At 38.2% G+C, this 26,270-nt stretch overlaps 1 protein-coding gene across 1 annotated transcript in view; it reads right to left on the reverse strand.

The window, feature by feature from the left end:
* Positions 1-1,423: 1,423 nt before the first annotated feature.
* The window catches only part of C7H2orf73 (chromosome 7 C2orf73 homolog), a 46,531-nt gene continuing 21,684 nt past the window's right edge, over positions 1,424-26,270 (reverse strand). The window contains exons 2-4 of the mRNA XM_059407643.1: positions 19,918-20,071; positions 3,119-3,234; positions 1,424-2,316 (exon numbers count right to left, since the gene is read on the reverse strand). Of these exons, the coding sequence (XP_059263626.1) occupies positions 1,948-2,316; positions 3,119-3,234; positions 19,918-20,071 (639 nt within the window). The 3' untranslated portion in view covers positions 1,424-1,947. The remainder of the gene's footprint in view (positions 2,317-3,118; positions 3,235-19,917; positions 20,072-26,270) is intronic.

The raw sequence follows: 26,270 nt of genomic DNA on the forward strand, positions 1-26,270 counted from the left end.
AACTTTAGCCATGGTCTACTGTAGGAAGGTCTAGATGTAGGAAGAGGAAACTTTCTTGCTGTCTGCCTGGTTGTACAAGTGAAGATCTTCTAGTCTGCCTTGTACCGAGATAGGCCAACTCTTTGAGGGTTCTAGCTTTATGTAGGTTTTAATCTCAACTCTAATATGGAGGTTTCCATCTCTGTTCCACTGTGGATTAAAATTCAAGCCATTAGCCTGTAAGACCTCGGCTCCAGTCTCTACTATATCTATACTATGGAAGACAATGCAGTGATTAAAAATGAGATACTTTACATGTGTCAATAAAAGATCTTTAAGATGCATATTGATACACAAATAATCAAGCTATTTTGCAACATGGGCGTTTCTCAGTTTTGTGAGCTTGGATATATATTTTATTCAGCATTTCAAGGTGTGTGCAATGAAAGGGGTTCACTATTACCCTTAATCTGTTGTATTGTAAGAACTGAAAGTCCCCAATACACAAATATATAATAACGGCATTCATTCATTTGGCAATCTATTAAAATTTCTTTAGTCGAAAAGAAAGGGATAAAGATACACCTATTGTCTTATCAACATTACAGGTAATAGTGCAACTGATATATTGCCATGGAAATTTGCTGAGCATATAAATACTCTTTTGACAGCAGAAAAATATTCTACCTACTCCACTTGTGTGCAAGAGAACACAGCTCCTGACAGATACATTTTGGCACACCAAATGTGCCAAATAGAAGAGCTGGTAGAATCAACCACACCAAACTCATCTAAAAAGCAAAGATTGAGTTAGTACTGATCTAAGTGACCTAAGTAAAATAGAAAACAACTTAGGAAATATTTTTATATTCTAGGTACCCATATATCTTTGAAGTAAGAGTGTGTGTGTGTATGTGCGTGCACATGCACATTTGTGTAACTAGTACCAGGAGAAATGTTTTTAATTTTTCACACTCTTAATTGTATGTGGAAGGACTAAAAGTTTTAAAATGAGGAGGGAGGGGTGCCTGGGTGGCTCAGTGGGTTAAAGCCTCTACCTTCGGCTCACGTATGATCCCAGGGTCCTAGAATCAAGCCCTGCATCGGGCTCTCTGTTCAGCAGGGAGCCTGCTTCCTCCTCTGTCTCTCTGCCTGCCTGTCTGCTTACTCGTGATCTCTCCGTGTCAAATAAATAAATTAAATCTTAAAAAATAAAATAAAATAAGGAGGAGGGCGCCTGGGTGGCTTAGTGGGTTAAGCCTCTGCCTTTGGCTGGGGTCATGATCTCAGGATCCTGGGATCAAGGCTGGCATAGGGCTCTCTGCTCAGTGGGGAGCTTGCTTCCCCCTCTATCTGTGCCTACTGTGATCTCTCTGTGTGTCGAATAAATAAATAAAATCTTTAAAAAAAAATAAGGAGAAGAATTTAAGGTTACAGAAGAGGATTATGCTTCAGCTGAAACTTTAATTATAGTAATAGTGATAATATAATCACATTGGTTACTTACTGATCAATGTATATAATCTCATTATCACTAACCATGGGAAGTCACCATTATCCTGATTTTACAGATGAGGAAACTGAAGTCTAGAGAAGTTGAATAACTTACCCAAGGTCACACAGCTCATAGGTAGTAGAGGCAAAATTCCAACACTACTTTGATTCCACAGGATAATTATCCCATAAGGCCTCTCATAAACGTTTTATATTTGTTAACTATGTTCATTTTTGTGCAAAACAAAATTGTTTTGTTTATAAATAATAAAATAGAGATATGTCTCATAATCTACTACTCATCAGAGACGATTCTTAAATTTTTGGTGCATTTTAATTGTCTTTTTTCATTTTCCTATTTATGTAAATTGAAATTTGAGGTTATTGATAACAGAAAAAGCAACTGTGAGGGCTTCTGTGATTCCGTAATTCCTCTCCATCCCAAGGATTAGATTTTTATCTGAAGAAGGTAATTTATCCTGACTTATCCTGACTTTTTATTGGTGGATTGAAATGATCATGCCTGGGAAGAAGAGCGTTTACTGCAGTTGCTTGGAAGATGTCTGCAACCTTCTTCCTTCTTTCAGGACTTCTGGGGCATGCCTTGGCTGCCTCTCTGACGTCTGTTTCTGATAAGTGAGTTTCAGTCTCTAACAGCTCTGGGGAATTTTGTCGGCAGAGACCTGGTGAGATCATTTTGCTTTCCGCTGAGTTTCCTTTCTCTGTTTTTTTGGACTGTTCTGATGAGCATGACCCTAGAGCATTCCGTAATACCTCTGTTCCCGTAGGAATTATTGGCCTACTCCCTGGTTTTATCTCTGTCTGCACAAAAGCTCCATGTCGCTGGAAAGGAAAACAAAGTTGACATTAACCAGGGCACACAAGTTGCTCGGAGATGCAGCTGTGAACTTATGTGCTAGCTCAAGTTCTGGTGAGGCAGGCAATTCTCTTCCTGCCTCCTCATTGGCCAACACCTAAGTCTAAATGAAGGCAGCAGCAAGATAATTATCAGTGAGACTTTTACATCAATGGTAAAGTTGGGTGAGCCAGAAAATAAAAGGGAAAAACAGAACGTCAAAGAGGCAGCATCTTGTTTCCCGTTCCCAACATGTCTATCAGTTGAATTCTGTAAGACTGCTCATATCGAATTTCATTTCCGGCTCTGGGGTTTGCTGTGGATACACTAGCAACTACAGTTCATAGACCTCAGCATTTGTGATTGCACCCCAAACGTCAGGTAGTTTCAACAAATGACTTAAGGTAAAATATGAAAACAAACATTGGCAGTTGGGGGAAAAAAATCTGGCAATCGTCATATTAATGTCTGACTTTGTATTAGATCTCAGATGCATTCCTGCCACGCCCACATGAGCATTGCCAACAGTTTATCAAACTGCTCTGATATTACCTTAAGTGAATGATTGTAATAATTGAAACCAAACTCCAAAGACTGTGATCCAAAATTATGACATCATTCCTTAATTTTAACTGTAACATGTTGCTGAGCTTTTTATCCCCCTAACAACCATGTTAGTTTGTTCAAATAGACTTTTCGAAAGACAGTCATGACTTGGAAAAGCTTAATGTTCTACCATAAACCTGTTCCATCCTAAAGTATTAAATAATTGATTCAGAATACTCTCACCTTTCCCCGGATGGGCTCGTTGGGACTTTTCCTAGCATCATATTGATGTAAAAAAGAGATGTGTTCTATAAAATTCTTTTGAAGTTCTGCTGATGCATCAGGAGAGGCAAGTGGAACTGAGGAAAAAAAATATTTTGTCAAGTCAGGACAAAAATTAGATTTGTATATGGAAATATAATCAATATTCATAATCACATTTTTTTTAAAGATTTTATTTATTTATTTGTCAGAGAGAGAGCGAGTGAGAGCGAGCACAGGCAGACAGAGTGGAAGGCAGAGTCAGAGGGAGAAGCAGGTTCCCCGTGGAGCAAGGATCCCAATGTGGGACTCGATCCCAGGACGCTGGGATCATGACCCGAGCTGAAGGCAGCTGTTTAACCAACTGAGCCACCCAGGCGTCCCCATAATCACATTTTTAAAAAAATGCTAATAATACTAAATTTTTTAAAGTATGGATAAATATAATGAATGCAACATTCTTTCTCCATGAAAAGAACCAAATCAAAACAACTGAATTAGCCCCATATGAGGCATTAGTAGTACTTTCTAAAACTAATATTAATGCAACAATGGCTTTAAAATTCTGTTAGAAATGTCTCTTGCACAGAAACCAACCAAAATTGTAGGAAAGATGTAAATACAATTCATTTGTCAACTCATTTTTTACTACACGAAAGACTATGTGAACTTTATGCATATGTTGTTCCCCACTAGCACTAACAGAATGACCTGGGAGACTCCAGGGCTGTTGCAGTTGTAGTAGAACATGTGATTCTTTTCATTTCCCATTGATGGACGTTCTGAAAATTTGTAAGACTGTAAAACTCTTTAAAAATCACTTTTAAATAATCTTTCAAGCTAGGTGATGGGCATATAGGGATTCATTCTATTGGTCTCCTCTGTTCCATATTTTTAATAACTTCTAAAACTCACTTTACTTTTAGCATGCAAGGTTATATAGGATCAGAACAACTCCCTGTTTAGTGAGGTAAAATTACATCAAGGAACAATTTTAAAATTTCTCCCTTTTATAAAAAAGTCACATATAGGAAGTTATGTATACCTACCATATCTCTGGAATAACATTCAAGAGATTGATAAAGTGACTGCTGCAGGGGGAGAGAATTCGGTCACTGGAGGACAGAGATGGGTTCACTTTCATTGTATATTCTTTTGTGCCATTTGTATTTTATACTCTATGCATGTGTTAACTATTAAAAAATGAAATTTAATTTTTAAAAAATCTTGCCTTTAAAGTTAGGGAGAATATATAAGAAGAAGAAATATGTGGAGAAATATGTTAGTAAACTCAGACTACTAAGCATTCATGAATCCAATTTAATATTCAGACATTGATATAAACTAATCTTATTAGGAATTATGAGTCTTTAAGTATTTATATATTACATGATTTGAAATGGCAATCTTTTCCCTGTTAGCAGGGAAAAAAAATGTTAACTGATGATATTTCCTTGATTTCTAGTTGAGATCAGTTGCTCAAAACTCATTTTCTACATAATCATTACCTTTTTTTTTTTTTTTTTTTTAAGGATTTGCTAGTGTACAAAAGAACAGCAGGTGCCAAAGATTTACTAAAAATGTACGGGAACTATGACACTGAGAAAAGTCTAGCCATACTTACACATATTTTTTCTACCATTTGGGAAAAGACTATTGGGTTTTGGGTGACTGTCATGGTCATTCATGGGGAGAGATTTTTAAATCTCTTGACACCCCATCCCCACATTGCCTTGGGAAGGTCATTGCTTTCCCCAGGGGGAAGAAACTGGCAGCAACTGGCTAGCCATCTGCTATCAACTGAGTAAGTTTGGAACAGCACAGAAGTCCCTTTAGAGTAAGGAGCTGATGAAAACAGATGCATGCTGCCCCTTTGGGTATTTGCCCTGCTACCATTCCTCCAGCAACCATCAGTGCTGGTGGACTGAAAACATCAAGAGATTGCCTTTTCTTGGGTTGCCTCTTTTTAGGAATTTAAAGTGGGAGGGAGGGGTGGTGTTCTAACTAGAGGGTGACCTAGTATAGTGACAGCAAATGGAAATGACCAAGGTTGGTTTTACAGGATCTGACACTCTCTAGCCTGACCATCATTTTCTTTCCTTTAAATTCACTGGGAGGCACACAAGCCAGACCCTAGTTTTTACATTTTGCCTCTACAGGGCTGTTGATTCCCCTTGGGGAACATGACCTATTAAGATAATCTAGACAGACACTGTAAAGAAAGACAACAAAATTAAAAACATATACTGTGTGGGCCTGAATAATTAGAACTGATACTCTAAGAATTTAAAATAAGCACAAAAAAACACCCTCAAAGACACAGAAAGTATTAATATGAAGTAAGAAGACAGCCCTACAATTATAGTGAAACAATATATAAAAATTAAAGGCTTATGGAAAGAAATATTTTTCATTTGTAATATTAAATCTAGGTTATTAATATAAATCATAAGTAACTATAAATAACTCTATATACAAAGGCCCCCTTTGAACCTTAAAAATCTTATATCAAAACATATTACTCTCAAAAGATTAACTGGACTTCCTGCAGACTTGATGTAACAATAGGATCCAGAAGACAATGGAATAATATCTTCCAAGTATAAAAGGTAAATAACCATGAACTAAGAATTCTATACCCAACTCTACTTTCACCCATTAGAGTGAAGGCAATTTAAAGACATTTCAGACAAAAGTAAAGTGAAGCGTTAGCTACTCCTAAACTCTCATGGGAAGAACAATTTAACAACATGTCATAGTCCATTACATTGGTGACCCTATTTTATTGGTCTTCCACTATTCACATGCCTGTACAGTCCCCTCCTTGTGAATGTGGGCTGGCTTTGAGATTAGCTTTAACCAATAAGATATAGCAAAAGTAATACTGCCAGTTCCAGGAATAAACCTTGAGAAAGCCTTTCAGCTTCTGTTTCTGAAATTTTGGGAGCCCTGAACTGCTATGTAAGAAGTTCAGCTACCCTCAAGTGGAGGGACCACATGTAGAAAGAAGGGCCTGGCCATTGAAGACTCCTTGCTGAGCCCAGTCCTCAGATGACCTTCCTAGTGAATACAGTCACCCAAGTGTTCACCACTAAGACCAGCCAAAGAACTGCCCAGCTGAGCCCAGCCCAGATTACAAAATCATGAGCAAATAAAGTGATGATTGTTTTTGAAGCAACGGAATTTTGGGGTGACTTGTTACGCAATTAAGAAACAGAAATACTTCAGAAACAAATCAATTAAATCAATTAAAATGAACTATCTTTTAAATAGTGATCCAGGGGCATGTTGGTGGCTCAGTCGGTTAAGTGTCTGCGTTCTGCTTGGATCATGATCTGGCTCCTGGGATCAAGCCCTGTGTTGAGTTCCCTGCTCACGGGGAGCCTGCTTTTCCCTCCCCTCCCCATTAGTGCTCTTTCTCACTATCTCTCTCTTTCTCTCTCTCTCAAATAAATAGAATCTAAATACATACATACATACATACATATACACATACATACATAGTGATCTAGAACCTCCCAGAGTCTCAAAAACAATAACTAAAAAAACAAAACAAAACAAAAAAACAAAAAAACCATGTCATTATGGGTACAAATAAAGGAAATAAAAAGAATACAAATCTGAGCTATTAGAGAATTTCTTTACCCCAACATATTTGTTAAAATTAGACATTACTACCACATTAATTTATGCAAATATATGAGATTTTTAAAGAAGCTCACAATAGTGAAGAACATTTAAGTAGGAAAACATCAAAGAAGATATTCAATTTCTTCGTGGTTATTCTACTTCAGAATTCAAGTTGAACCCAAAGTAATTACTTAAAAGAAGCCTTGTTTTATGAGGATTACAAAACATAAGGCAAAGTCCATGAAGAATGTTTGAAATCCACTCTCTGTTTCTTGGAAACTTGATCTAATTAAAATAGAAATTTTCTAAACAAGGATACACCAAACAAGTTGGTGTCTAGCCATCTATATTTTACCAACAAAGCCAGAATTTATTCAAACACAGAACTTGATCTTTATTGGTGGGAACTCAGCAACTTTTACTTTGGGAAATTTTCTTAACTTTTTGTGTGTTAGTCTACTTAAAAAACATTCATCTGTAATATTTTTCTATCAGATACCCCATTCTTCTAGGTAGCAATTATTTTGATCTTATGTAAAAGTAATATAAAAAATAATGGTATAGATTTTCAAAATACAGTGAAAAAACTTGAGCATAATTCTAGCAAGAAACCATTATGATGCTACACCTTGGTGCAAAAGAAACAACACTAACACCTACTTCAGAAAATTTTTTTCATGATTATAATATGATTTTGTAATTCAAGAAAACATTAAGATATCAAGTCATTGATAAAAACTGCAACTTTTATTTAAGTAGGACTTTCCTCACAAATTAGATCAGCCTTTCCAATTTATAAAGTTTTATGATATAAAACCCACAGTGAACCCTTATTCTTATAGCAGCTCAGGATATGATGGAGCCCAGCCATTTGTTGAAGTGACCGTGGATGGCAGCCAGGAAATTGTGTGGTGGTACAAGAATAAAGGGCACTTTCATTATCAGTACAAAATGACATTGCTGAAATGCCAAAGACCAGGCGTAATTAAGTGGGCTGATGGAACAGAATGACCAGATGACGACTTTTAATTGGTATGATGCATGTTTACATCTACAGTTTTGAAGTCTGTATGTATATGCACATATATATACATATATGTAAAATCTGGAATATACAAACTAGTATATATATACATATTTTTTATATGTTATGTTCAAATATTTCCTCTTTAAACCCCTTTTCACTAGTATCCAAACATCATCCAAAATATGAATAAATTGCAGACCTATATTGTGTTGTGTATGTTTGTTTAATTACATTATGTTTTTAATCTGTTGGATAGATCCGGGCATCATTCTAGGACCTGGGATATAATAATGAATGTGGCAATGAGAAACACAATAAAAGAGAGACAGAGACAGAAGTGGGGGGGAGGTGTGGGTGAAGGGGGAAGGAAGGCAAGGAAGGAAAAAGTGAGACTTCCACACTTGGTTTCCAAAGCTAAATTCCAGCTAAAGACCTAGCATAATACAATGCAATTATCAATAATAAAAATAGCTTCCATTTGTTGTGTCCTTTGTACCAAGCACTGTGGTAGGCAACTTTACATATTTTTTATTTCTCCTCACAGTCCTGCAAAGTAGGGAGTATTATTTGCACTTCTTGAATTGAGGAAATAAAATGATGAAATTTAAGTAATGAGCCTAGGGATCAAACCACTAAGTGCTAAGACAGTATTACATTCTACAGGGAGGGAGTATTGATGGTGAGAAGGTGACCATGATTTCCAGTTAAACATGACAAATTCAACATGTGCATTTCCCCCACCCCCTCCCAAAACATGGTATAATGATGGTAAATACCTTAAAAAGCTTAAATCCTTAGGAAAATAGAGAACTAAATGAGATTAAAGATACTAACAAATTTGGAAACCAGAAAGCAGATGGTTAAATGGCAATGAACTTGAGTAGACCACAAAAAAACCTGGAAGCTAAGTGCTTATGGGGATGGGGTGGGGTCCCAGGAGGGCTCAAAAAATGGAGGCATCTGACAGATATGGGACAGGAAACATGGAACAAGGTGAAGAGCCAACAGAGGATTATTGGAGAAATTCCCAGATCTTTTGTTCCCCACTCCAGACGGAGGTTTGGAGTATTTCACTCTGGGAAAATAGATGGGCTCAATAGAGCAGACCTATAGGCACTGATGTTGAGGGTGTGGAGTGGGTGGTCTCTTAGGAAATGGCTGGGCCTTGCCTGGTCATCCTAGAACAAAGCCCAGCCCTCCGTTCTCATCTTCTACCGTGTCCCATACTGAACTGGAGTAGAAGCAACCACTCCTTATGAGAAAGAACTGGCATCTGATTGGTTACTTAACCAAAAAAGTTTAAAAAAAGAATCATAGAATATTATATATACTAAACTTAGATACGTTATTCTAACCAGTTCAGTCTTCAAATTTTTATTGGAATGCCAATGCATTTTCTTTGTGGAAATATCCACTGATTGGAATTGTACTGTGTGTTTCTTGTGGAAACCACACCCTTAATGTATCCTTTATAGTTTCTTTAAAACAGAATGAAAATTTAAAGATACATCTGAAATTAAATGACTAAAGAATCCAAGATTTAAAAAATTCACTCCAGCTCCTCTTTTATAATGATTTTGTCCATACCTAATTAGCACTTTTAAAAGTCAGTGACTTTTGGGGGCACCTGTGTGGCTCAGTCAATTAAGTGTCCAATTCTTGATTTTGGCTCAGGTCATGATCTCACAGTAGTGAGATCAAGCCCTACATCTACTTGTCCCTCTTCCTCTGCTCCTCCACCTGCTTGTGTTCTGTCTCCCCACCACAATAGATAAATGAAGTCTTTTTTTTTTTAAAGTTAAACCACCTTTTGGCAAGACTTTCCAAAGTATTCAACTTTGACTATATCCTAGAAACTCTCTTAATACTCAAATTTTAATTTATAAGAATAAGTAGATTATGGAAATATAGTAACAAGTACACAGGCATGAGTCATTTTGGGAATAACCATGACTTTCAGAGAACATTCTCTGCCTCCTTGACCTGAGTTAAATACCCTTCTTTTTTTTTCTAATTAAATTTTTAAAATCTTTTTATAAACATATATTATATTTTTATCCCCAGGTGTACAGGTCTGTGAATTGCCAGGTTTACACACTTCACAGCATTCACCATAGCACATACCCTCCCCAGTGTCCATTAACCCAACCCCTCTCTTTTGACACCCTTCCCCCCAGCAACCTTCAGTTTGTTTTATGAGATTGAGAGTCGCTTATGGTTTGTCTCCCTTCCAATTCCCATCTTCTTTCATTTATTCTTTTCCTATCGCCCAAATCCCCCATGTTGCATCTCCACTTCCTCATATCAGAGAGATCATATTATAGTTGTCTTTATCTGATTGACTTATTTCGCTAAGCATAATACGCTCTAGTTCCATACATGTCATCGGAAATGGCAAGATTTCATTTCTTTTGATGGCTGCATAGTATTCCACTGTGTATATATACCACTTCTTCTTTATCCATTCATCTGTTGATGGACATCTGGGTTCTTTCCATAGTTTAGCTATTGTGGACATTGCTGCTATAAACATTCGGGTGCACGTGCCCCTTCGGATCACTATGTTTGTATCTTTAGGGTAAATACCCAGTAGTGCAATTGCTGGGTCATAGGATCGCTCTATTTTCAACTTTTTGAGGAATCTCTATGCTGTTTCCAGAGTGGTTGCACCAGCTTGCATTCGCACCAACAGTGTAGGAGGGTTTGCCTTTCTCTGCATACTCACCAGCGTCTGTCATTTCCTGACTTGTTAATTTTAGCCATTCTGACTGGTATAAGGCAGTATCTCATTGTAGTTTGGATTTGTATTTCCCCGATGCCGAGTGATGTGGAGCACTTTTTCATGTGTCTGTTGGCCATGTGGATGTCTTCGTTGCAGAAATGTCTGTTCATGTCCTCTGCCCATTTCTTGATTAGATTATTTGTTCTTTGGGTGCTGAGTTTGCTAAGTTCTTTATAGATTTTGGATACTAGCCCTTTATCTGATATGTCGTTTGCAAATATCTTCTCCCATTCTGTCAGTTGTCTTTTGGTTTTGTTAACTGTTTCCTTTGCTGTGCAAAAGCTTTTGATCTTGATGAAATCCCAATAGTTCATTTTTGCCCTTGCTTCCCTTGCCTTTGGTGATGTTCCTAGGAAGAAGTTGTTGCAGCTGAGGTCGAAGAGGTTGCTGCCTATGTTCTCCTCAAGGATTCTGATGGATTCCTTTCTTACATTGAGGTCCTTCATCCATTTTGAGTCTATTTCTGTGTGTGGTGTAAGGAAATGGTCCAATTTCATTTTTCTGCATGTGGCTGCCCAATTTTCCTAACACCATTTATTGAAGAGACTGTCTTCTTTCCATTGGACATTCTTTCTTGCTTTGTCGAAGATTAGTTGACCATAGAGTTGAGGGTCTATTTCTGGGCTTTCTATTCTGTTCCATTGATCTATGTGTCTGTTTTTGTGCCAGTACCATACTGTCTTGATGATGACAGCTTTGTAATAGAGCTTGAAGTCCAGAATTGTGATGCCACCATCTTTGGCTTTCTTTTTCAATATTCCTTTGGCTATTCGAGGTCTTTTCTGGTTCCATATACATTTTAGGATTATTTGTTCCATTTCTTTGAAAAAAAAAATGAATGGGATTTTGATAGGGATTACATTGAATGTGTAGAATGCTTTAGGTAGCATAGACATTTTCACAATATTTGTCCTTGCAATCCAGGAGCATGGAACATTTTTCCATTTCTTTGTGTCTTCCTCAATTACTTTCATGAGTATTTTATAGTTTTCTGAGTATAGATTCTTTGCCTCTTTGGTTAGGTTTATTCCTAGGTATCTTATGGTTTTGGGTGCAATTGTAAATGGGATTGACTCCTTAATTTCTCTTTCTTCTGTCTTGCTGTTGGTGTACAGAAATACAACTGATTTCTGTGCATTGATTTTATATCCTAACACTTTACTGAATGCCTATACAAGTTCTAGCAGTTTTGGAGTGGAGCCTTTTCGGTTTTCCACATATAGTATCATATCATCTGTGAAGAGTGAAAGTTTGACTTCTTCTTTGCCAATTTGGATGCCTTTAATTTCTTTCTGTTGTCTGATTGCTGAGGCTAGGACTTCTAGTACTATGTTGAATAGCAGTGGTGATAATGGACATCCCTGCCATGTTCCTGACCTTAGTGGAAAAGCTTTCAGTTTTTCTCCATTGAGAATATTTGTGGTGGGTTTTTCATAGATGGCTTTGATAACATTGAGGTATGTGCCCTCTATCCCTAGACTTTGAAGAGTTTTGATCAGGAAGGGATACTATACTTTGTCAAATGCTATTCAGCATCTATTGAGAGTATCTTATGGTTCTTGTTCTTTCTTTTATTGATGGTGTTGTATCACATCGATTGATTTGCAGATGTTGAACCAACCTTGCAGCCCTGGAATAAATCCCACTTGGTCGTGGTGAATAATCTTTTTAATGTACTGTTGGATCCTATTGTCTAGTATTTTGGTGAGAATTTTTGCATCTGTGTTCATCAAGGATTTTGGTCTGTAGTTCTCTTTTTTGATGGGATCCTTGACTGGTTTTGGGATCAAGGTGATGCTGGCCTCATAAAATGAGTTTGGAAGTTTTCCTTCCATTTATATTTTTAGGAACAGTTTTAGGAGAGTAAGAATTAATTCTTCTTTAAATATTTGGTAGAATTCCCCTGGGAAGCTGTCTGGCCCTGGGCTTTTGTTTGTTTGGAGATTTTTGATGACTGTTTCAATCTCCTTACTGGGTTATGGGTCTGCTCAGGTTTTCTGTTTCTTCCTGATTCAGTTGTGGTAGTTTATATGTCTCTAGAAATGCATCCATTTCTTCCAGATTGTCAAATTTGTTGGCATAGAGTTGCTCATAGTATGTTCTTATAATTGTTTGTATTTCTTTGGTGTTGGTGGTGATCCCTCTTCTTTCATTCATGATTTTATTTATTTGGGTCCTTTCTCTTTTCTTTTTGATAAGTCTGGCCAGGAGTTTATCAATCTTATTAATTCTTTCAAAGAACCAGCTCCTAGTTTTGTTGATTTGTTCTATTGTATTTTTGGTTTCTATTTCACTGATTTCTGCTCTGATCTTTATGATTTCTCTTCTCCTGCTGGGTTTAGGCTTTCTTTGTTGTTCTTTCTCCAGCTCCTTTAGGAGTAGGGCGAGGTTATGTATTTGAGACCTTTCTTGTTTCTTGAGAAAGGCTTGTATTGCTATATATTTTCCTCTCGGGACTGCCTTTGCTGTGTCCCACAGAATTTGAACTGTTGTGTTTTCATTATCATTTGTTTCCATGAATTTTTTCAATTCTTCTTTAATTTCCTGGTTGACCCATTCATTCTTTAGAAGGATGCTGTTTAGTCTCCATATATTGGGTTCTTTCCAACTTTCCTCTTGTGATTGAGTTCTGGCTTCAGAGCATTGAGGTCTGGAAATATGCAGGGAATGATCCCAATCTTTTGATACCAGTTGAGACCTGATTTAGGATCCAGGATGTGATCTATTCGGGAGAATGTTCCATGTGCACTAGAGAAGAATGTGTATTCTTTTGCTTTGGGATGAAATGTTCTGAATATATCTGTGATGTCCATCTGGTCCAGTGTGTCATTTAAGGCCTTTATTTCCTTTTTGATCTTTTGCTTGGATGATCTGTCCATTTCACTGAGGGGAGTGTTAAAGTCCCGGGCTATTATTGTATTATTGTTGATGTGTTTCTTTGATTTTGTTAATAATTGGTTTATATAGTTGGCTGCTCCCACATTAGGGGCATAGATATTTAAAATTGTTAGATCTTCTTGTTGGACAGACTCTTTGAGTATGATATAGTGTCCTTCCTCATCTCTTATTATGGTCTTTGGCTTAAAATCTAATTGATCTGATATAAGGATTGCCACTTTTGCTTTCTTCTGATGTCCATTAGTATGGTAAATTGTTTTCTACCCCCTCACTTTAAATCTGGAGGTGTCTTCGGGTCTAAAATGAGTTTCTTTTTTTTTTTTTTTTTTTAAAGATTTTTTTATTTTAATTTATTTGAGAGAGAGACAGTGAGGGAGAGCATGAGCGAGGAGAAGGTCAGAGGGAGAAGCAGACGCCCCATGGAGCTGGGAGCCCCATGCGGGACTCAATCCTCGGATTCTGGGATCATGACCTGAGCTGAAGGCAGTTGTCCAACCAACTGAGCCACCCAGGCGTCACTAAAATGAATTTCTTGTAGGCAGCATATTGATGGGTTTTGTTTTATTATCCATTCTGATACCCTGTGTCTTTTGATTGGGGCATCGAGCCCATTAACATTCAGGGTAACTATTGAGAGATATGAATTTAGTGCCATTGTATTGCCTGTAAGGTGACTGTTACTGTATATTGTCTCTGTTCCTTTCTGATATACTACTTTTAAGGTCTCTCTTTGCTTAGAAGACCCCTTTCAATATTTCCTGTAGAGCTGGTTTGGTGTTTGCAAATTCTTTTAGTTTTTGTTTGTCCTGGAAGCTTTTTAATCTCTCCTTCTATTTTCAGTGATAGCCTAGCTGGATATAGTATTCTTGGCTGCATGTTTTTCTCGTTTAGTGCTCTGAATAGATCATGCCAGTTCTTTCTGGCCTGCCAGATCTCTGTGAATAAGTCTGCTGCCAATTTAATATTTTTACCATTGTATGTTACAGACTTCTTTCCCCGGGCTGCTTTCAGGATTCTCTCTTTGCTGCTAAGACTTGTAAATTTTACTATTAGGTGACAGGGTGTGGACCTATTCTTATTGATTTTGAGGGGGATTCTCTGCACCTCCTGAATTTTGATGCTTGTTCCCTTTGTCATATTAGGGAAAATCTCTACAATAATTCTCTCCAGTATACATTCTGCTCCCCTCTTTTCTTCTTCTTCTGGAATCCCAGTTATTCTAATGTTGTTCTGTCTTATGGTGTCACTTATCTCTCAAATTCTCTCCTCGTGGTCCAGTGTTTGTCTCTTGTTTGCTCAGCTTCTTTATTCTTTGTCATTTGGTCTTCTATATCACTAATGCTTTCTTCTGTCTCATTTATCCTAGCAGTAAGAGCCTCCATTTTTGATTGCACCTCATTAAAGATTTTTTAATTTCAACTTGGTTAGGTTTTAGTTCTTCTATTTCTCCAGAAAGGGCTTTTATCTCTTCAGAGAGGGTTCCTCTAATATCTTCCATGCTTTTTTCGAGCCCGGCTAGAACCTTGAGAAGCGTCATTCTGAACTCTGACATATTACTGATGTCCATATTGATTAGGTCCCTAGCCTTTGGTATTGCCTCTGTTCTTTTTTTTGTGGTGAGTTTTTCCACCTTGTCATTTTGTCCAGACAAGAATATATGAAGGAGCAAATAAAATACTAAAAGGGTGGCAAAGACCCTAGGAAAATGCACTTTAACCAAATCAGAAGAGACCCCAAATCATGGCGGGGGGAGAAAGGGGATAAAAAGAAGTTCAGAAAAAAAAATTAAAAAAAGAAAACAAAAATAATAAAAAGAAATATATATATATATATATATATATATATATATATATATATATATTAGACTGGTGACTAAAACACTCACTTAATTTGGGAGTATTTTGGTCTCTTAGTAGAAACTACCTCCCAAAATTTTAAAGAATGAAAAACATATATAAGGGTAAACAATGAGGGGATGGAATATGCCTATAAAGATGAAAAAAAATTTTTTTAATTTCTAAAAAATTAGTTGATAAAGTAAGTTGGTTGGGAGAATAAAGAAAAAGAAAGTGGAGAGAATTTGCTCTGGCTGGAGAGTATAACAAGCCTAGAGCTATATTTAGGGTAGATTTTGATCTATTAGAAGAAGTTGTACCCCAAATTTTTTAGCAGAAAAAACCCTATGTGTATACAAAAAATAAAGTTAGATACAATGAAGGATAAAGTATGACTATAATAATGAAAGTTCAAAAAAGATTATATTATTTATTTTTATGAAAGATATTGTTAAGGTAAACTAGTTAAAAAAACATTAAAGAGGAAAGGGTAAAAGTTTAAAAACATTTAGAAGAAGAAAAAAAATTAAGTTAACTGCAAGACTAAAGAATCATGGGGAGAAAGCCATGAATTCCATGCTTTGCTTTCTTCTCCTCTGGAATTCCACTGTTCTCCTTGGTAAATGAACTTGGTCTTGGCTAGATTTCTTGTTGATCTTCTGGGGGAGGGGCCTGTTGTAGTGATTCTCAAGTGTCTTTGCCCCACGTGGAATTGCACCACTCTTACCATGGGCCAGGCTAAGTAATACCTCGGGTTCACTTTTGGGAGCTTTTGTTCCCTGAATGCTTTCCATAGAGTTCCGGAGGACAGGAATGAAAATGGCGGCCTTCCAATCTCTGGCCCGGAGGATCTGAGAGTTCAGGGGCCCCACTCTTCAGTGTGACCTCAGAGAAAAGCTCTCAATCACTCCTGTTTCCCTGGCCTCTGGCCGTGCTCCAAGCTCACCCAGCCTGAGACCAGTGCAAGGTAACCCCGAGTTGAGAGCTCACTCCTTGGCTCCGTCTCTGTAGCCAGCTTCCCCGCTCTAATACCTGTGAGCTCTGCAACACTCAGACACCCCCAATCCTTCTGTGACCCTGTGGGACCTGGGGCCACGCCGACTTCATGGGCTTCACCCCGGTTTAGCCTCTGGAGCGATGTTGCTCAGTGGAGCAGACTATTAAAAGTCCTGATTTTGTGCTCTGTTACTCTGCCACTTGCCGGGAGCTGGCCCCTCCCCCCACGGTCTATCTTCTGGTCACTTTGGATTCATTTCTCCGCTGTCCTACCTTTCAGAAAGTGGTCAATATTCTGTTTCTAGAATTGTTGCTCTTCTTCTCTTTGGACTCCTGTTGGATTTGTAGGTGTTTGCAATGGTTTGATAAGCTATCTAGCTGATCTCCTGCTACCTGATGTAGTCTCAGCCTGCTACTTCTCCACCATCTTGTCTCCTCCCCCACTGAGTTAAATACCCTTCTTGAAATGCCCTCTTATGATACCATGAGCAACAGGAAATATTCTATAGATTAAAAAGGACCATGTAGGCCATGGTGAGGAATTTGAAATTGACTCAACAAACAATGAGAAGTAATTCATCTAATGGAAGAAAGTGTTATCATTTGTATTTTTAAAAGATCCTTCTAAAAATGGTGTGGAAAACATATTTTGGAGGAGAAAGAGAGAAAGCAGGCTAACAGGAGCTTTACAACATTAGTAAGAAGACATGGAGTATATTTTGGAGAAATAGGTGTCAAGATTTGTTGATGGATTGGATATAAAAGGTAGAGAGTTCTGGAATGTCTTCTAGACTATCAAAACTTGAGGGGGAATAGAAGTGACATTTACTGAGAAGAGGAAAAATGGCAGAGGACAGGTTTGAATGCGGTTATTGAAAGATTAGCTTTCCAAGAAAAGATGGTAGGTAGGTGGCTGGATGGGAGTTCAACCCTCAGCAAAGAGGACAGGGCTAGAGAGATAAATTCGTTCCTTTGACTTCAACCTTAAACTTCTATTCCTTGTTTCATCTCCTTTGGGTAGTATTTCTTCAGTACTCATGTTAAAGATATTAGCACCCTTCTTTCTACTTCCCATCTTCTGTCAACTCTTGATATACTTTTCTTAAGGCTCATAACATAATCCTATAAACACATTTAAAATTTCCATACTATATCTGTGTAATGCTAAAAGCTAAAAACTATGAAATAACATTTATAATATAATTATATGAATTTTGTTCACTTAAGGGCCAAATATTGTGCTGGGACTACATTTCTTTCTCTGTGGGTCCAAAGCCTGGTGCCACCTGAAAAAGAATGGTTCTAGTATTTGTGTTCAATTAATCCTCTTTTCTAAGTCAAAAAAATTTTCCCTGGAAATTTTGAAGACATAACTCCGTTGTGCTTTTGTATCAGCACTGCTTGATTCCATACGGATCCTTATTTCTTAGTGACTAATTTTTCTTTCTCTTTATGGAAACTTACAGAATCTTCTTTTTATGATTGTTGCTTTGCAATTTCATAATGATATATAGGCTGTATCTTTTGTCCCTTCACACTTGGAAGCACTCAGTAGATTCCTTTAATGCCTCTCTCTTATATTGGGAAACTTTCTTATTATTCTAGAGGCTGTGTAGAATACTGGTTTTTATTGGAGGTAGACCGAGTTCAAATACCAGTTGTTTGCTCTGTAGCTTTGGGGAAGTTATTCAAACTCTGTGCTTGCTTTCTTATCTGAAACATGAGAGTATTAATAATATCACCATACTAATATATTCCTTACAATTGGACTGAGAATCAAATGGGTAATATTTAGGAAGTTCCATAAAATGCTGGCAAATACTATGTGCTCAATAAATATTATGTGTTGATAATTATCTCTGCTTTTAGTTTTATTCCTTGCTTTTCTGGAGCTCCAGAAAAGTTGGACCTCCCAGACTGATTCTCCACTTTGCCTTTATCTCTCATAGTTTCTAGTTTTTTGTTGTTGCTGCTGCTATTGTTTTTGTTCTGTGATGTTTCCTTGACTCTACCCTCCAAACATTAAAAAAATAACTTGGCATAATTGTAATCTTTGGCTGTACATTCATAAACTAAGAATAGGATAAGAGATCAGCTGGAATTATCAGAAAACATAACTGGTGTGGTTAGTTGACTTTCTGGCTGAGGCACTGAGCTCCACGAGTCTTAACGTTGGCATTGAATAGAATGTTCATGACTGGAGTGGTTCTTTAAAAGACAGACTTTCCGGTCACCATTGAATTCTCCCCTTGGATTCATTCTTGCCTTTTGCTTTGCCTGCTGACTGAGCCTCCAGCTACCCTGGGGTTTTGTCAGACAGATTGACTCTTTGCTGCCTTTCCCTCTGTCTTTTCTAGGCTATTGCTTCTTCGTTTTCTGTAATCCATCAATAAGTTTTCATTCCTTCCCACTCTGCAGAAAGTTCTCCTTTCCATTCTCTTCATCTTTGTGGATTGATTGCTTTACTATTACTTAATAGAGTATGGGTGGTGGTGGATTTAGATGTCTGTGTTCAGTCTACCATCTTGAATCAGACTTCATTACCTTTCTAAAGGAGAGACCATGTTACAGATCATCTAACAGTCCTCTCCATTAACTACCACAGTTAAAGTGGAAAGCATGCTGAATATTACCATTTTCTAATGTTCTGATCTTCAACCTACTTGCACTTTGTATTCTTAACTAGACGGGCCAGATCACAGAGACCTGAAGGCTAAAATTAAGTAAGAGACTGGTGACTGCTAAAACCAATCCTTGGTTGTCTACTGTCATGTTCAGAAAATTATCTGAAGTTTAACTTATGAACTTTTATATGGAGTGATGACCAGAACGGGTACTCAATAAATACATTTTTGTTTTGACGTGATTGCGCACTTCTTTAAGACCTGCAAAAGTCTACCCCAGCCCTAAAGATGACTAGGACATGTGGTAGGAAACAGATAGAAGCTGACTGAATGTGAAAAAGTTTATTATAATAACATGGTCAGGTAAATAACTTTGAGATCTGACAATGTTTTAACAGTCCACGTAACAGTATTTCCTACATTGTTTTGTGGGATACCAGTCATGTGAAAATCTAGAAAAAGGTTGAAGTGGTCAGTAGTGGGGAAAACATAACATTCTTTATTCTTCCTTTTGGAACACATTATGCTTGTGCTTACAGTAAGGGTTTTAAGAGTTCTGTGGCTTAAAAAGATCTGTTTAGTTTTATAAATTCAGTTCTCAGAAAACTTATTTGAGCACTTCCCTTTTTTTTTGAACATCACAAGGAATTAGTGTCCCTCAGAGTACACTTAGAGAAATCCTGTCTACAATTTTAGTAGTTCTTAAAATGTGGTGTCAACAATAGCAGAATGCTACTAAGTATATGACTTGGAGGCTGATGTTATCATGATCAGGCCAATTTTTATTATTGTAAATATGTTTGGAGATAAGCTGTCCACCAAGAAGGGATAAAGAACAAACATGTCAAGGGCTGCATTGGTTGTATCTATATTTTCAACTCCTATAGAGAAATAATTTTCTCAGGAGGGGCCAGTACATCAAATACACCTTAATTTGATAGCAGTAACCTGAGAGAATGGGAAAGAGGTTTTATCACAGCTAACCTTACCTATTCCACAAGAAGGCTTTTGCAACTTGCTGTGTTTGACTGGCAAAACCAATGGACATGCTGGCTTTTGAAAGTCACTCCTCTGGGTGCTCTTAGTGTCATAAGGTGGTTGGAAGGGATGCTCCAGTCTTTTACCATGGGACCACCAGTCACCCTTTATGGGAAAAAAATTGGAAACACAGAATTGAATACTATAGAACATTTTCATATACTGCTTGATATCTCTGAATGTTCAATTTTGATTCAGTAAGTTATTGGGTATTCTAGTACTAAAATGGAATCCTAAAATCTAGGAATAAGTATATTTTCATAAAGACTGAATTTTTTGAAAAGGTACTTAAAAGTGAATTATCATATATTTTTAGCCAAAATAAAGATGCTAAATTCTTAAACTACTTCCTGTCAACAGATGGAATGGTAAAAATCAACTAAGTATATTTCTATATTTTGTACTACCATGTTATTATATATATATGTATATATATGGCTCAATTTAATGTAAAAATTATGTTCTATACTTTTCATTATGAAAATACAAATAATGTATTATCATCTAATATGGCAGTTTTCATAGTTTTCCATCCATGATCCACACCATGAAATAGATTTTGCCATTTAAGAACACAAAATGTGTAAAAGTACATAAAACACAAAGTTTCACAATATTTATTCTTACTACATGCAGTGCACTTGACTGTTTTTCTATTTTATCATTTGTCTCTTCTATTCCATTTCACAATGCTAGTTGCAGCCCACATTGTTTTATAACCCACTAGTACCTCAGTTTGAAAACTTTTGTTCTAAGGGAAAATATCTCCACTGTTACTGAATTTTTGATGGTAAAACCTAACTTAAGTATCCAGGAATGGGAGAACTAATAGATTCTCCCCGAGCACATATTAGAATCTGATCTCTTAGAAGTTGTGAAAAGAGTGAGGGGAAACTTACTCAGCTTAATTCTAAATAAACACTTTTTTAAAAACATCTAGTTGATCAGGTAGACTTAAGACACCTTGGGAAGAGAAACTGTGACACCTGGGAGTTCTTGGATATTATTAGACAATGAAAGTAACTTTGGGTATAATCACACACCTACTTTGGGCTTTGAGGAGAGAGATGGGGTTATTAAAAAAATCAGCCATGATTTCATAGTCAGAGACTTGAAAAATATGATTCAAAGGGGATGAATATGATATCACAGAAGTAAAATTCTGATGTACAGTACAGTTGATGCTACAGTGCTATGAAAAGTAAGAGGCATTTGAAGACATCTTATCTGACTCCAGAGGGAGTCAATTCCCAAAGTAGCTTAGTTTCTAAGAAGACAGGCATGTATAAAAGAGGTGTACAATATCAAATAAAAAAATAATAGTTTCATGGAGTCACCTTGTCAGGAGATTGTCAAGAAGCTTAGAAGAAATTCATGATATATGTCAAAGGTAGCAAAAATAGAGTTTTCTGGGAGAAAAAAAAATCTATTATATCAAGAAATCACAGAAAGGCTAAGAATTTGAAGAAGAATACACAAATTCAGAGCTGAAAGTCAGAGCTCCTCAACTTTAGGTTCTTCATTATGGGATATTATCTTCAAACTGAAAAAGACAGGATGAACATGAACCCATGAGGGAACTGAGCCCTGACTAATGGAAGAGAGAGTTAGACCTCACTTGGAAACTTTTAACTACTGCCAGTTTTTAGGCCAATGACAAATTGTAACCCAGGGTAGTGAATAAGTTTGCAGAGATCAAAGGAGTTTAGGAACAAAGGAATTTTGGAGAACAGGAGAGATGGGTTGAAGGGTGAATTACAAAAATTAAGACTACTTGATGTCGATCCTGGGAATTCTAGAACAGATTACTCAACAGATGGTGTCTTCTCACTATCTGGCTGAAAATAGTCACATCTAACTTGTCAGAATGCCTGCTTATTGCAGGCCTCCTCCACTGCACTAGTATGATAGTGCTTATTGTGCCCCAAGGTCTCAGATTTACAGGCCTTTTCTCATTTACCCTCACCACGATTCTGCGAGTAGATACACACCCACTTCACAGATGAGAAAACTGCTGGGAGATTAACTTCCCCGAAGTGTATCCCTAGTAGGCAGCAGAGCTGTCCAAGTCAGAGCCCTGCCCCCATCCATGCAGGCCTCCCAATTTCCATGCTCTGTTGCTTTATCACATCTGCTGTAGAATACAAAGCAGATAACCACAAACCTACTTAAATTATTTCAGGAGTAACAATAAAGAGATTTTGAGTAACTTAAGAAAGCTCTTCTATGAAAAGGCTTTAAGAAGTACACTGTATATTCTTTTGTTGATTAGAAACTTATTTTGCTAATACCCAAATTACTGGCTAAATGACTCTGGGATGAGCAAACTTCCTGGCAGCACTCAGTTACTTTTTGAACAAGAATTTATTGCAAAAGTTACCCTAAAACCAGAGATATCAATTCACCTCTCAAGATTTCCCATGAATTCAGAATTTTACCAAAACGGTCCCTTTAATATCACAAATTATAAAGGAAATAATGAACAATGTTTCCTAAAGTGTGACTGATGACTTGAAGACCTCAGAGTTGGGGGAAGTATTCTGATTAGTGTTGTAAATGGGGTGAAGCTTCACTTCGGCAGAATGAAATCCCACAGTTAAAAAAATGCTGTTTTTCTGTTTTCTATTTCTGGATAGCCTGCTCTTTGCCTGAAGAGTCTGGTTTGTTCCTGGAAGAGTGAGAATGTATGTGGACTTGGGCACATGCGCATGTCATTTTGGTACAAGCCTTTGTTCATGTAAGATTATAAGATTAAAGAGATAGGTGGAAGCTTATTTTTTTTGTTGTTGCCTGTTTTTCCTTTTCTTTTTTTTTTTCAAAGATTTTATTTATTTGATAGATAGAGATGACAAGTAGGCAGAGGGGCAGGCAGAGAGAGAGAGAGGAGGAAGCAGGCTCCCTGCTAAGCAGAGAGCCCAATGCGGGGCTTGATCCCAGGACCCTGAGACCATGACCTGAGCCTTTAACTCACTGAGCCACCCAGGTGCCCCTGGAAGCTTATTTTTAACTTCACCCCATGCTGAAGCCAAAGACTAAGTATAAAAACTTACTGCTCTGTGCATCATTACTTGAAGTGGATTGTAAGGGGTTGACATGAGTTATTTATGATGAAATAAGCCAAGCTGGGAAAAATCTCTACTGTGGTTGCTTTGTCTAGATTTCGGGGGTCAGTCTACCTCTTGCAGATTGTGGAAGGGGTTTTGCCTAAAAAGTTCAAAACTTTGGACACAGAAAATGCAGGATGCCTTCCCTTCTAGCCCAAGGTCAGTCTTCTTTCCTGCCCCAGGCTAACAATCACTGGAACTCCATAGTATGGAGACATCTGGGAGATTCCTGAGGAAGAAATTCCCACTAACCCCCGCCCCTGGAAGACCTGATGGCCATTATACTGTAAACCCTTTAGCCACCTTTGGAAACCACTGTGAGACAGTCTTTATTATACTTCTGCTATCTCTAAGCCTTCAGAAATGCATTAGGAGCCATTAATTAGTTTTCATTCTTTGGGAAATTACGGAAGAGTCTTGGGTAAGAAATAGATAAAGCAGTTGGGGCATCCTGGCAAAGCCCGTTAAGAGAACACAAGAGGTGGTAGGGAGAGTTCCACAGCGGCAGCCTGTCAAAGATGGCTGCCGCTGGTGGTGATTGTCTGTGGAACACGGAATCCTACTTTGGGGATTCCTAGGGAAATACAGACTTTTGACAACTCTTTATGCAGAATCACATTTTATTAGTGGAGCTCAAAGGCTTTCAAAACACTGAAGTGTTCTGGGAAACAGTAGCGTTACATTGTATCTATGTTCATCTTTTATTTTTTTATTTGACAGAGAGAGATCACAAGTAGGCAGAGAGGCAGGCAGAGAGAGAGAGGGAAGCAGGCTCCCCGCTGATCAGAGAGCCCGATATGGGACTCGATCCCAGGACCCTGAGATCATGACCTGAGCCGAAGGCAGCGGCTTAACCCACTGAGCCACCCAGGCGCCCTGAAATACCTCTTTTTAAGCAACTCATAATGCCCCTGATATGTTATTCCTAAATTGTGTTCTGTGGAATACTAGGTCTGTAGCACATTAAAAGGTGTTATATAGAAGTGGTTTCCAAAGTTAAATAAATTTGGGGAATACTGAGATAGGTAAACTGAAATAAGTTTATCACAGGATTTCTTAGAATCTTTATATACAAATATGATTTGTGAAGCTTTAAGATCTAAATATATAGCTTTTCCAAAATGTATTTGACTTTGGAATGTCATTTTATTGAACACATAGGGCTAATGCTCTGAAACATACACTTTGGAACAGGATGACCTAGTATCATCTCTTTTAAAATACCAATATTTGGGGCGCCTGGGTGGCTCAGTGGGTTAAAGCCTCTGCCTTCAGCTCAGGTCATGATCCCAGGGTCCTGGGATAGAGCCCCACATTGGGCTCTCTGCTCCGTGGGGAGCATACTTCCCCCTCTCTCTTTGCTTGCCTCTCTGCCTATTGGTGATTTCTGTGAAATAAATAAATAAAATCTTTAAAAAAAATAAAATACCAATATTTAAAAACAAAACTTGTGATTAGAAGTGACCAAGCTGGGGCACCAGGGTGGCTCAGGATTAAGCCACTGCCTTTGGCTTGGGTCATGGTCTTGGGGTCCGGGGATCGAGCCCCACGTCAGGCTCTCTGCTCATCAGGGAGCCTGCTTCCCCCCTCTCTCTGCCTACTTATGATCTCTCTGTCAAATAAATGAATACAATCTTTAAAAAAAAAAGTGACCAAGCAACAGCTCCTTTTTACTTTTTCTGGCACCCCCAATTTTATGTCCCTATGTACAACTGTGTGGTTGTTTCATTTAAACATCTTGTAGGGGCACCTTGGTGGCTCAGTTGGTTATGCGACTGCCTTCAGCTCAAGCCATGGTCCTGGAGTCCCAGGATCACATCCTAAATCAGGTTCCCGAATCAGCAGGGAGTCTGCTTCTCCCTTTGACCCTCCCTGATGCTTCCCTCATTCTCTCCCTCTCAAATGAATTAAAAAAAAAAATCTTTAAATGTCTTGTAATTAAATAAAATTAATCTGGTGTTAGGTTCTTAAGCTATTAGCAAAACATGTAAGAGAGCAGATATGCCACTTTAAATATGAGGCACTTTATTTTCTTCACTCTTGCACTAAAGCCAGCACTGGTATAAACGAGTTAATTTTTTAAAACAAACTAAACATTAAAAAGAAGCCTGTCATCTTAAATAAAGGAACAAAGTGTACAGATATGTGAAATGAACATTCTTTATTACTCCTGGAGTACGTGAACATGAGTACACTTAAGATAGCTCTTTTTGGGGGAGGAGTCAAGATGGCGGAGAAGTAGCAGGCTGAGACTACTTCAGCTAGGAGGAGATCAGCTAGATAGCTTATCTAAAGATTGCAAACACCTACAAACCCAACGGCAGATCGAAGAGAAGAAGAATAGCAATTCTAGAAACAGAAAATCAACCACTTTCTGAAAGGTAGGACTGGCGGAGAAGTGAATCCAAAGCAACGGGAAGATAGAACCCGGGGGGAGGGGCCGGCTCCCGGCAAGTGGCGGAGCAACGGAGCACAAAATCAGCACTTTTAAAAGTCTGTTCCGCTGAGGGACATCGCTCCAGAGGCTAAACCGGGGCGAAGCCCACGCGGGGTCAGCATGGCCACAGGTCCCGCAGGGTCACAGAAGGATCGGGAGTGTCTGAGTGTCACAGAGCTTACAAGTATTAGAACGGGGAAGCCGGCTACAGAGACAGAGCCAAGAGTGAGCTCACAGCTTGGGGCTACGTTGAACTGGTCGCAGGCTCATTGAGCTCGGAGCGTGGCCAGAGGCCACGGAAATGGGAGTAATTGGGCCCAGTTCTCTAAGGGCGCACTGAGGAGTGGGGCCCGGACTCTCGGCTCCTCCGGGTCAGAGACCAGGAGGCCGCCATTTTCATTCCCGTCCTCTGGAACTCTACAGAAAGTGCTCAGGGAACAAAAGCTCCCGAAAACAAACCCAAGCGGATTACTCAGTCCGGCCCCTGGTAAGGGCGGTGAATTCCGCCTGGGGCAGACACTTGAGAATCACTACAACAGGCCCCTCCTCCAGAAGATCAACAAGAAATCCAGCCAGGACCAAGTTCACCTACCAAGGAGTGTAGTTTCAATACCAAGGAGAGCAGCGGAATCCCAGAGGAGAAAGCAAAGCACGGAACTCATGGCTTTCTCCCCATGATTATTTAGTCTTGTAGTTTATTTATTTTTCGTTTTCAATTTTTTTTTCTTCTGCTAAATTTTTTTAACTTTTACCCTTTTCTTTT

Source organism: Mustela nigripes, chromosome 7 (assembly GCF_022355385.1).
Source record: "Mustela nigripes isolate SB6536 chromosome 7, MUSNIG.SB6536, whole genome shotgun sequence".
Classification (NCBI taxonomy): Eukaryota; Metazoa; Chordata; class Mammalia; order Carnivora; family Mustelidae; genus Mustela; species Mustela nigripes.